Raw genomic sequence first — 11,673 nt, forward strand, 5'->3', positions numbered from 1 at the left:
TAAATATTTTGAAATATCACACCGTTTATTTCCAAAACAATGGCCGCTTTCGAAAGAGAAATCATTCAAACAATTAATAATTTCGATTCTACATTACAAAAATGACTTTTAAATCATATCGATATGCTCAAGACACTAGAGCTCAAGTAAAAATGTAGTTGTTTATTACAAACAAAACAATTGTTCAACGATTTCTTCGATCACGTGATTTGTATGAAGGAAGTGGTTACTAACAGTAGCGTGACCGTTATGCGGAGTTTGACTTTAACGCATGTGAATGTAACGCAAATGACGCCATGTCAAAGTATTACTTCACTAGTGTTACATCGCTTTTATTAAATGACTTTATTACACGTCTAAGCCTTGGTTTATGTGGTTATAAGATTGATTAACATAAAGACATAAGTCTAAGGCCGGGCTCAACAGACTAGATATCGCTTGAAGATGTATTTTTTTTCTTCTCATGAACGTACGACGTCGCTTATCAGTCTATGATGTCATTTTACTTTTTTTATGATGAACGTGCGACATCGCTTGTTCGTTAAACAATCACGAAGTCTATAGCATGTCCATAAAACAGGTAAGAATTTCTCCTACTAGAGGTGAATAAGTTGGAATAGTTAAGCTGTCAACTCATCGCATGATTTCAGTTCGGTCTATATATAATGATAGCAGTGTCATTACATTCGTCTCAATGTCATACAGTACTTTTAAAATGCCTTACTTTATATTTAAACTTCCTCATTCATAAATAGTCATCCTAGAGATAGTCGTACTAACATGCAGAAATTAAATTGAATTAAATAATTTAGAATACCTATGCACACAGCTATAAACTGTGATTACTTTGTAACAAGAATTCTAAAGGAACTAATAGAAAAACAAAATCATAGAGGAGGGTCTATATAATTTGTTTTCATACTAGCTTGACATAGATTCGTGCGAGTTTGAAACAAATGCAAATAATATAGTATTTTTTATAACGCTTAAACTGGTCCATCAGCCCAGAAAGGCATAAAATGCAGACTTCGCTGTCGCGTTCGGCCCCCTGGACATGTCACCAGTCAATACTTTTTTAAAGTGGTGATGATTTACCTTTGTGCAATTTCCATAGAGTATAAACCAAAGATATGAATTTTAAGCCGGAAATAGATTATTATAAAACGTTCAACGCACCTAAACGTACAGTAACCAGTAATGATAATGAATGAGGTTAACTCTGATACAAAGGGCTAGCTAGGTGCTCACGAAACCTAGTACCATTCCTCATCGTCCCCGCCAACTATATAGAGCCACTCCCCTTGGCTTCAGTCAGGACACCGGCAGCTTGGTTTGTGGTAGTTTGGTCCTTTGTGTACAAAAAAAACGACGCTAGGATCTTAATCAGTCAAGCAAATTTCATCCAATCTCCAAGTCTTCTGCCAATGTCCTGATCCTCTCCACGACGTACAGGTACCGAGGGAAGAGAGATGTCTTTTAAAGGTACCGGACTATATCATTGGGCGTATTTTTCTTGATGTTCTTGAGCAATGCAATGCAGTACGACGAATTGAAAAAAAGGGCAATTAATCGCTTTCCAGACCCGATGAAATTTATTCAGTTAATGTGATTCATATTTTCTTCTTCTATTTAATCGTGATGTGTAGAGACCCCGTTATAAAGTAATACATGTATATGACATTTTGAAGGCAGTGAGCTATAATGATTTTAGCAACAAATAAAAATCATAAATATTTCTTTTGATCATATATTTTTCGGAATAGCTAATAGTGAACAGTTCTGAACCGTGGCATACTCCGCCGATATATTGTAATTCGTCCTCGAATTTCTAATAAGTACAGAGAACAACGTGAAATTGGACTTGGAGCTTATACCATCACAGTCCCCCGTTGAGCGCCAAATGTCACAGGGTGAGAAGAATGTGCAGCTTTACCGGGACTCGAACCCGGCACCCTCGGAATACCGTACCGCGGCTCTACCGACTGAGCTATCCGGCCGCTTACGCATTATCCTCCCTAAATAGTGAACAGTTCTGAACTTTAACAGTGACACTGTTTGTGTCCTTTCTTTTTGTTTGCGCGGTACGCATCATCCTTTTCCCCTATCTTTTGCCCCTATCTTTCACCTCCTTCCTCCCCTGCCCCCACGCTCTCACCTCCTTCCTCCCCTGCCCCCACGCTTTCACTTCCTTCCTCCCCTGTCCCTTTCATTTCGCCTGCATCCTTATTTATTTTATGCCTTTTAACTGGTTATTGTTCAGCTTGCCGTATTACCAAAAAAAAGACACTGATATACGATTGTAAAAGGTCAGATGCAGGGATTGACTAACGATCAAAAACGGTATTGTCAGCGCAAATATTCACAAAGGACCATATACGAGTAGCTATAAAAAGCGTCTGAAAGATGCTAATTTAGGTATAAAAAGGGAAAAGAGAGTAAACGAAGAGAAAATTTGCTCTTCAATCTACTTGTTCTTGATTTTTTATTTCGTTGTTGAGATTATTTAGAAAAAAAATCATAATGTCCGCTTTGAGCTTTTGTTAAACATTCATTGTATTGTGATTGTATCATTAATCGTGACACGAGTGCAATATTGATAAACGTTGAGAAAGTAAGGTCATTTTTAGTCTGTTCTGTTTGTACTGAGTCTTATCGTAACTTGAACTGATTGATCAGGATAAAAGTCATCTATTTATAATAAAACATTTTGTCTGGTTTTGTTGGTTTTTCTATGTGAGCTTCATCATGGAAACACTGACGTTTGTTTTGCTAGCTTTAGCTATAATAGTTCAAGGTATGTGATTTATTTGTTTTTGGGGTTTCTTTTAAAATATAGCTGTTTTTGCAGGTTACCTTTTGGCAGCTGTCTGCGATATGCTTAAAAGCATATTGAATATTTTATTTTAAAGATAAAGTTGAAAATGTTGCAGGCTCAGTTTGATTGAGCCTGTTCATGGACGGTACTGTCAAGTGCAAACTACCGTCCACGCCCTCTAGCACCGGCTTAAGCAGAATCTAACATAAACTGGTACAATTTTGAATTTTGAAACATCCGCAGATGTGTTTTAATTGTTGTCATAAAAATGTAAACTTGATCGTCATGTATAGTATAACGATTGACGTCAGGAATCCTCAGATGAGGTAGCTGATAATTTATGAGTCCGTGTTCATATAATTTTGTACAAAAGCAAAACTACCAACCATAACACGTATATTCGAGGTCACACACAGAAGACTAAAGATGAAAGTGTTTTGGGTCAAGAACATCATAACGAAAGATAATTCATTCCAATATCCTTAAAGATGACTCTGTTTTTGCCAAATATTTATTGCAACAACAATTCAAATTATCGTCTTCTTTAACATAATACAGTAGACAAGACCGCTGACGTAGTGCATCTGTTTACGTTGACAATGAAGCATATGGGGTATGAAGCTTATATTTTTCTATTATAAGACAATGTAGTTTTGTCATTAAGTGAGAAGTGATTTTACCCTGTATTAGCACATCTTGCTCGCTTCGAAACACGGACAGTTACAATGACCCGACCGACATTAGTACATTTAGGTGACCCAATGCCTCCTGGTTCCCGGTTCGATTTATTCATAACGTAACCAAGATTAAAACTAGATGTTTACATACGATATCTTAAGTTATGTTTAAACTGAACTGTTTTATTCACTTAAACACATAATTTAACTCAAACTTAGTTTCAAAGGCGTTGCACATATTCATTAGTTATTATGTTAGACAATGGTATAATACATTTCAAACACAGATGATATACATTATACATGTGTATGAACACTAATGATCAAACATGAACTATATGCAATTTGATAATAATGTGAATAAATTTCTCAAATTCTGATTGGCTTAAACAATTTGTATACTATAACGTATATACCGTGAAGAACCGAAACTTGTAAGGGAAGGCCCATTGATAATGTTGTGAGAACTTGTAGGTCAACCGTTTTTCCAAATTTATTATACCTTTGTATTGTGTCTTTATATGTATGTATATGTTTCCTGATACTTTATTTATAATTTATGTATATTTTTGTAATTAATTAATTTTTTCTCTCAATAAGATATGTTTAAATCAACAACCGAAGCACACATAAATAACAATGTGTTCTACATCATAGACGAGTAACTGTGTATGCACTTTAATTACTTTTTTATTGTGCAGTGTTAGCGTTGCCAATGATAACGTGCCTCGTTTTTCCTGCGCTTCTTTGTCAAAACGCTGGGTTTTTCTTATGAACTTGCCAATAACAATTTGCGTTATTGTAATATTATCTCCTGCAGGCTGTATTGACTCGTCGATAACTTGTGTAACTAATAATGATACGGTCGAAAAGTGACCTGAGACATTTATTTAAAATTGACAAAGATGCAAAAACCGGTACAGAATGTTGCAGGCCTGGTTTCACATTTAGCCAGTTCACTGGCGGTAGTGCCCCCCCCCCCCTCATGTACCGAGTTAAGCAGAATTCAACACATACACATCATGATGGTGAAATTGTAAATTTAGAAACATCCACATATGTTTCAAATCCAATGCTAATTTGTTCTACAGCTTTGATCCTACAGTTCCAAATACTCTGTAAATATTGTGTATGTCAACAGTCAGATATACAGTCTAGTTATAGATAGTTGTCGAATTTCACAATATATTTTGATTGATATAGTAGGAATAACACTTAAACTGGCGATAAAGGAAGGTAATTGAAGTAAAGTGAAACACATCTAGAGTAGTTGTGGTGAAATAGACAAATAAAAAATATATACGAAAAATTGTGGGATCACATAGAAAAGTTAAAAACAAATTTTTGGACATTTTCATTTGTTATAAGACATTTTATCTAAATAAAAACACACCTTTTTAGTCACCTTTTCATGTAAAGGGTCCGTGTTTCCTAACATGATAAAGGAGATTGCGTAAAAAGTATAGTAATCAAAAACTAGTTTAAACCCTTTAAACTGTAAGTATTCTATTTTTAGATAATTATAATTTTCTACTTTTACTAGTTCGAGGCCCGAATCATGACCATCCACCCCATGACAACCACCACCCCGATCACGATTGTCATGGACCTGAATGTGATGATGTCCTAAGGGCCCTTCACGACATTGGAGCAAACTTTGACGACCACGTGTGTCATGTTTTCAAAGATATAGACTGTACACATCATGTGTTACCAGACGATGAACAGATTTGTGGGTCAGACGGATTTACATATGCAGATCAGTAAGTCATTTGATGATTGCACTTGTGTCTTTCCTGTTTATGTTTGGTGTTATGTCTAGACTCCCCTGCCATTGGTGTTTTGTTTGTTTATTGAATGCCACCCTGGTTTTATTGATGGTTGTTTTCATATTCTGTACTCGTTCTACTCAGTCTTTTATAATGCTAGCCACAATAATAAATACATGTACAGGGTTAATTACTGACCTGGTACATGCTATTCTGTCTTGTCCTGATTTTTTTCCACAGAACCGTATCCGTAACTAACTTTGTACTGATTATATCACGTTGACTCCCTTCCCATTGGACTATTGAAAATACTGTTCATGCGTCCATTTTGAAAGTTTATTATAATTTCCTTTTATGTATTATTAAAGTAATTACCATATCAGTGCCCTACCTTGTGCCCTGTTCTGTTTTGTTTGCTATCCTCCTGGGCTCCTTGTCACTGGCCCTTGTTGCTGGGTCGTGTGGGGTGGCGTTCATTGAACGCCGCCTTTCCTTGTTGGTATTGTTTATCATATTTTAGCTTGCCTAGCCTAATTTATGATACATAAGTTAACCACCTGGGGTCAAAAAAATGAAAGGTGACCAGTATAACAGTTTAGAAGATCAGCCTGGAAGAGGGACATTAATGGAGTGCAGCCCCATGTCCAGTCACAAAGAACCACTGGAAAGTACGACAACGAACATTTTGGTACGACAACGAACAGAAAAGGGGAAATCAAACGGGAACTCTCACAATGGGCGGGATAAGAAAATAAGATTGCTTGTTTGTAATTTACAAACAAAGTACTATAGATTATATTTTATTCCGAAACACTAGTTTTAGTATGGCATAGATGTATTGATGTAGATTTGACGAATTAATTATTTTCTTATTATGCCACGCTATAACATATTTTAAAATCAATACATTGTATTTTTTTGTTACATTGAATATTTTATCCTTATAAATTTTCAACTCTGTTGATATATTGCAGCTGTCTTTTTGTAAAAGCTCGATGCGTCTTAATACTAGATCCCCACAAGCATGACTCCTTAACAATCTACAATCATGGTCCTTGTGTGGACCCAACATCAACTGCTCCAACTCCAGCCGTTGTATCAACTACGCCAGGACCTGCAACGGCCACTTCTGCTTGGAAAAGTACAGTTCAGCCTTTGAACAGCGTGTTAGGAAGTGTGTTTTGCCAGTACAAAAGTAGTATCACGTGTAGTGTAAAGTTAGACGTGGTTTGTGGGTCAAATGGAAATTTATATCCAAATATGTAAGGTCATTTACATACATTTAAATATAAAAGAGAGATAGAGAGAAAAATAATACTTAAAAAGCCCTTAAAAGCAGTATATGATCCCAAGTAAAAGAATGCTTGTGCCGCATATTCATAAACTGTCTTAAACGTCAAAATTGTAAATGTTGCATGCTCGGTTTGATTGAAGCATGGCCGCTAGCACTGTCTCAAACAGATTACAACATTAAAATAGAGAGAAATAAGAATCCCCAAAGAAAGTCCAACACGGTAAAATTGAAAATTTTGCAGGCTAGGTTTGATAGATACTGTATATGGAGGGTACTGTCAAGTGCAAACTACCGTCCACGCCCCCTAGCACCGGCTTAAGCTGAATTCAACATTTAACATGAACTGGTAAAATTTATAATTTGAAACATCCGCAGATGTGTTCATATGGCGGTTATCATGGAACCTTCAATGTGACACGTTAGTGCCATTCCATGAAAAGCGGCATATGGTCCCCAAGTAAAAAAACATGAAAATGATGAAATTACTTGCCATCTGCAAATGTATATGAATTATAATACTTAGACAATACTATTATAAGGATATTTGTTAATGTTATCATTGTTGGTATTGAACAATTAAGGACATGGTTTAAAATGTTGACAAAAGGTTTTGTTATAGATAGCGAAGATGGAGTATGAATTTAGGAAATTACCATTTACTTTTTGAATACATGGAATAATTGAGCGTCATAAGCATGTTCTACATTTGAGCCGCGACATGAAAAGACCAACATAATGGGTTTGCGACCAGCACGGATCCAGACCAGCCTGCGCATCCGCGCAGTCTTATCAGAATCCATGCTGTTCGCTTACAAACTCTATAACAAGTAGAGAAACTGATAGCGAACAGCATGGATCCTGATCAGACTGCGCGGATGCGCAGGCTGGTCTGGATCCATGCTGCTCGCAAAACCATAATGTTGGTTTTGTTATGGCGCGTCTCATTTTACTCTTACGGTGAAGAAACTTTTGTTTTCATGAGTAATGATCGCAGCAAGGAATCCCTCCATGTTTTAAAAATTTGTCTTTGTCTTTTGGATTCGGACATCCCATTATTCGGCCTCCCCAAGAGGTATTCAACATCCTCTTTACTCCACTTAACTTATGTGTTCAGATTATTAACCTAATTGTTCTGAAATTTCATTCATTAAACACGTGTTCAGGTGACAATTTTAAATATTTGTCATTTGTTATCGTAAGTATTAATTTATACGAATTCAAGAAATAGTAGCCTTCACAATAAAGATTTCTAACCTTCCATGAACAGGCTCAATCAAACCGAGCCTGCATTATTTTCAATTTTGTTGTGTTGGACTTTCTTTAGGGATTCTGTTTTTCTCTATTTTATTTGCTTGTTCATCTCAGTTTGAATTGAGTTTACCAACTCTCGTTTAAGGTTTTAAAACAGCTAAACTGAATTTAACCTACATGATTACCTTATATGCACTTAGCTAAAAAATACTTAAAATTGTATGCATATACAATACTTTTATTTAGAAAATGTGACAAATCTGTTTGCTTGTTATAATTATTATTCTATTGCTTGAAATTGTATTTTATGTAGGTGTGAGCTCATGATGGTGCAATGTAGCGACCCCACGCTGAGGGCAGCAGACAGCTCCCTGTGTCTGTCTTCTCCATGAAATGTCTAATTTACTTTGTACAATACACCACACAATCATTAATAAACATTTCAAGCTATGACATAGGACGCAGTATGATATCATACATATCATCTTAATGCAATAAGGCTAACTCTTATTAAATTTAGAAGGACTTAATCCCTTACTGCACTTATGTGATGATGTGTGATTTTACACATTTTATATTTTGACCAATGAACTTTAACGATTTGCACTGTGATCTACCAATATCAAACATTTCTGGATCCAATTTATTTAACCTCATTTTCATGTTTACAGCCAAAAATGTTCATTTAAAATCACCGTTGTTCTCCATCTAGCCAAGTTCCAAAACAACCGTATCAAATCGCAATTGTTCATTACAAGTCTCGTTTTACTGTTCGCGTGAACTTTCCCATGTGTGTTGTATAAGGGTTGTACGGGATATTTACAGCTCGTGAACATGAACATGTTGTTCAACTGATACACAGAACGTTTGCTTAAAAAATTACGAATGTGTTGCGGGTTGTTTAGGAGATGTTTGTGTGAATTTAAAATTGTGTCTTGTGCACAGTTCAGCCACCGCATCATTCCTGGGCAGGCTGTCGAGCCGTTTACCAGTACAAGTTGCCTTTACTTGGGCAAGGAACTGAAACTTCTTCTGTACATACAAGAGCAGAGGTACAGTGCAAATGAAAATATTTCATGATCAATCACAGCGAAAGTGACCTGTGTCATTCGGGAATCGAACTTGGGTCGTCCGATACACAGTCCAACGCTCTACCGATTGAGTTATCCGGACGGGTTGTTATGTAGGGTTTGCCTGAGCGATGAAATGTGTATGGAATGTTTACTTGAACGTTAACTTGTGTGTGAATGAAGGGTCGTTTTCGTGAACATTAACGTAACATTTCGCTAAAATAGCACTGTCAGTCGCGTCACAGATAATCAAGGAAGTAAAATTATGAACGAGATAAGGACAGTTATGTAAAGGTCACTCGGAACAATGCCTACTTTTACACGCCATGATTAAATAAACAGGCAGAACGATTCCCAACAAGAACTTGTTTCTTTTTTAAATGCTTTGTATTTGAAACAATATCGCAATACATGTTCTTCTTTTCCGATGTAAGAGTACACGGTCAAAAAAGATTTGATTGGATTAGGATTTGAATGTAATAATGTAATTACCACCCGTTTTTTATGCCCCCCCCCCACCTTGACCAAGGAAGGCATATTAAAATCACACCGTCTATCTGTCTGTCTGTTTGTACGTCCCCACTTCATCCGTGTCCGGACTGAAACTTTGTCATACATTGAAGGATTTTGAAATAGCTTAGTATAAATATCTACCACATAGAGTCGATTTGTCGCGTCTAAGAACCAAATCCCTACCTCAAAGGTCAAGGTCACACTAACATTTTAAAGTTTCACATTAACACAATTAGAGTTAATATATAGCTACACACATTCGTGTCCGGACTGTAACTTTGTCATGCATCGGAGGTCTTTAAAATAACTTGGCACATATGTTTACCACAACAAGAATCACGGATCAAGGTTAAACTAACATTTTGAAGTTACACATTATCACAATAAGAGTTAATAGGTACACACATTCATGTCTGGGCTGTAACTTTGCCATGCATCAAGGGATTTTAAACATGGCATTCATGTCTACCTCATGAAGACAACGTGTCGGGTCAAGGACCTATGTTCCTATTTCAAAGGTCAAAGCCACACTTAGAGATTGAAGGTTCACATTTGTGTCCAAACTGTAACTTTGTCATGCATGGAAAGATTTTACTTGGCACAAAAGTCAACACATCATGGTGATGTGTTTCATTTAAGACTCATAACCTCTGATCCCCTTTCAAAATTCCATTTTATTTAGTTCCGCCCATTGTTTTCTCGTTTAGGGCACACGCTTTTTATTACTTGGGGACCATACGCCGCTTTTCATGGAATGGCACGGAAGTGTCACATTGAAGGTTCCATTATAACCGCCGTATGAACACATCTGCGGATGTTTCTAAATTCAAAATTTTACTATTTCACGTTTAAATGTTGAATTCTGCTTAAGCCGGTGCTAGGGGGCGTGGACGGTAACTTGCACTTTCCAGTACCGTCCATGAACAGGCTCAATCAAACCGAGCCTGCAACTTTTTCAATTTTGCCGTGTTGGGCTTTCTTGAGGGATTCTGTATTTATCTATTTCATGTCCGTTAGTCAAAGGTTAAGGTCACATTTACAGTTTGAAGGTTTCACATTCTCAAGTAGGGTTTAAAGGTACACACATTTGTGTCTGGACTGTAACTTTTTATGCACGGAAGGATTTTTTAATAACGTGGCATATATGTCTACCACATGAAGACGACATGTCGTTTTCAAGACCCATGTTCTTAAATCTATGGTCACTCTTTTAGTTAGAAGGTATTCATTTTCTCAAGAAGACTTTGAAGATACACATTCGGATCCAGACTGTAACTTTGTCATGCATTGAAGAGTTTTAAAATAACAAATGTGTACCACATCAAGACGACGTGTTGTGTTTAAGACCCATGTTCCTACCTCCAATGCCAAAGTCACTCTAATAGTTTTAAGGTACTTATGCTGATAAGAGGAGTTTGAAGGTACATATTAGTTTCCAAACTCTAACATTGACATACATTGAAGGATTTAAGAATAACTTGGCATAAATGTCTACAGCATCAAGACAATGGGTCGCGTCCAAGAATCACGTCCCTACCGCAAAGGTCAAGATCACACAAAGATTTTGAATTTTCACTTTATCCGAATTAGAGGTACATACATTTGTGTCCGGACATTAACTTTGTCAAGCATCGAAGGATTACAAAATAACCTGGCCACATCAAGACGATGTATCGCGGCTAAGGCTCATGTTCGTCACAGAAACACGTCACTTCTTCAAAGGTCAAGGTCACACTAAAATTTTGAAGGTTCACGCTATCAAAATTAGATATTAAATTCATATCCGGACTGTAACTTTGTCATGCATCAAAGGATTTTAGAATAACTGGGCATAAATGTCTACTACATCAAGACGACGTGTCGGGTCAAAGACCAATGTCCCTACCTCCAAGATCAAGGTCACACTTATGATTTGAAGGATGTACAATAACTTGGCACAAGTGTCAAACACATCCAGATAATGTGTCAAGGCTAAGGCCCATATCAACACCTAAAAGGTCAAGGTCACACTAAGAGGCTGAAGGTACACATTTGTGTCCAAACTGTAACTTTGTCATGCATGGAAAATTACTTGGCACAAAAGTAAAAAACACCATGGTGATCTGTTTCATTTAAGACTCATGTCCGTTAGTCAAAGGTCAAAGTCACCCATACAGTTTGAAGGTTTCACATTCTCACAAGTAGAGTCTAAAGGTTCACATATTTGTGTCTGAACTGTAACTACACGAAGGATTTTTTAAATAACGTGGCATATATGTCTACCACATGGAGACGACATGCAGTG

At 36.7% G+C, this 11,673-nt stretch overlaps 1 protein-coding gene across 2 annotated transcripts; it reads left to right on the forward strand.

The window, feature by feature from the left end:
- The first annotated feature begins 2,633 nt into the window (after positions 1-2,633).
- LOC132753304 (uncharacterized) lies at positions 2,634-8,336 on the forward strand. Of its 2 annotated transcripts, XM_060743758.1 has the most exons (5): positions 2,634-2,794; positions 5,036-5,255; positions 6,236-6,523; positions 8,120-8,220; positions 8,287-8,336. In XM_060743758.1, the coding sequence occupies exons 1-4, from the start codon at positions 2,746-2,748 to the stop codon at positions 8,196-8,198; spliced, it is 636 nt and encodes a 211-aa protein (XP_060599741.1). In that variant the 5' UTR covers positions 2,634-2,745; the 3' UTR covers positions 8,199-8,220; positions 8,287-8,336. The 2 variants fall into 2 exon arrangements, with proteins under 2 accessions (XP_060599741.1, XP_060599739.1); XM_060743756.1 differs by lacking the exon at positions 8,287-8,336 and having other exon boundaries at positions 8,120-8,259.
- Positions 8,337-11,673: the final 3,337 nt, after the last annotated feature.

The sequence above is a fragment of the Ruditapes philippinarum genome, unplaced genomic scaffold (assembly GCF_026571515.1).
Source record: "Ruditapes philippinarum isolate M1 unplaced genomic scaffold, ASM2657151v2 ctg2600_1_1_1_1, whole genome shotgun sequence".
Taxonomy (NCBI): domain Eukaryota; kingdom Metazoa; phylum Mollusca; class Bivalvia; order Venerida; family Veneridae; genus Ruditapes; species Ruditapes philippinarum.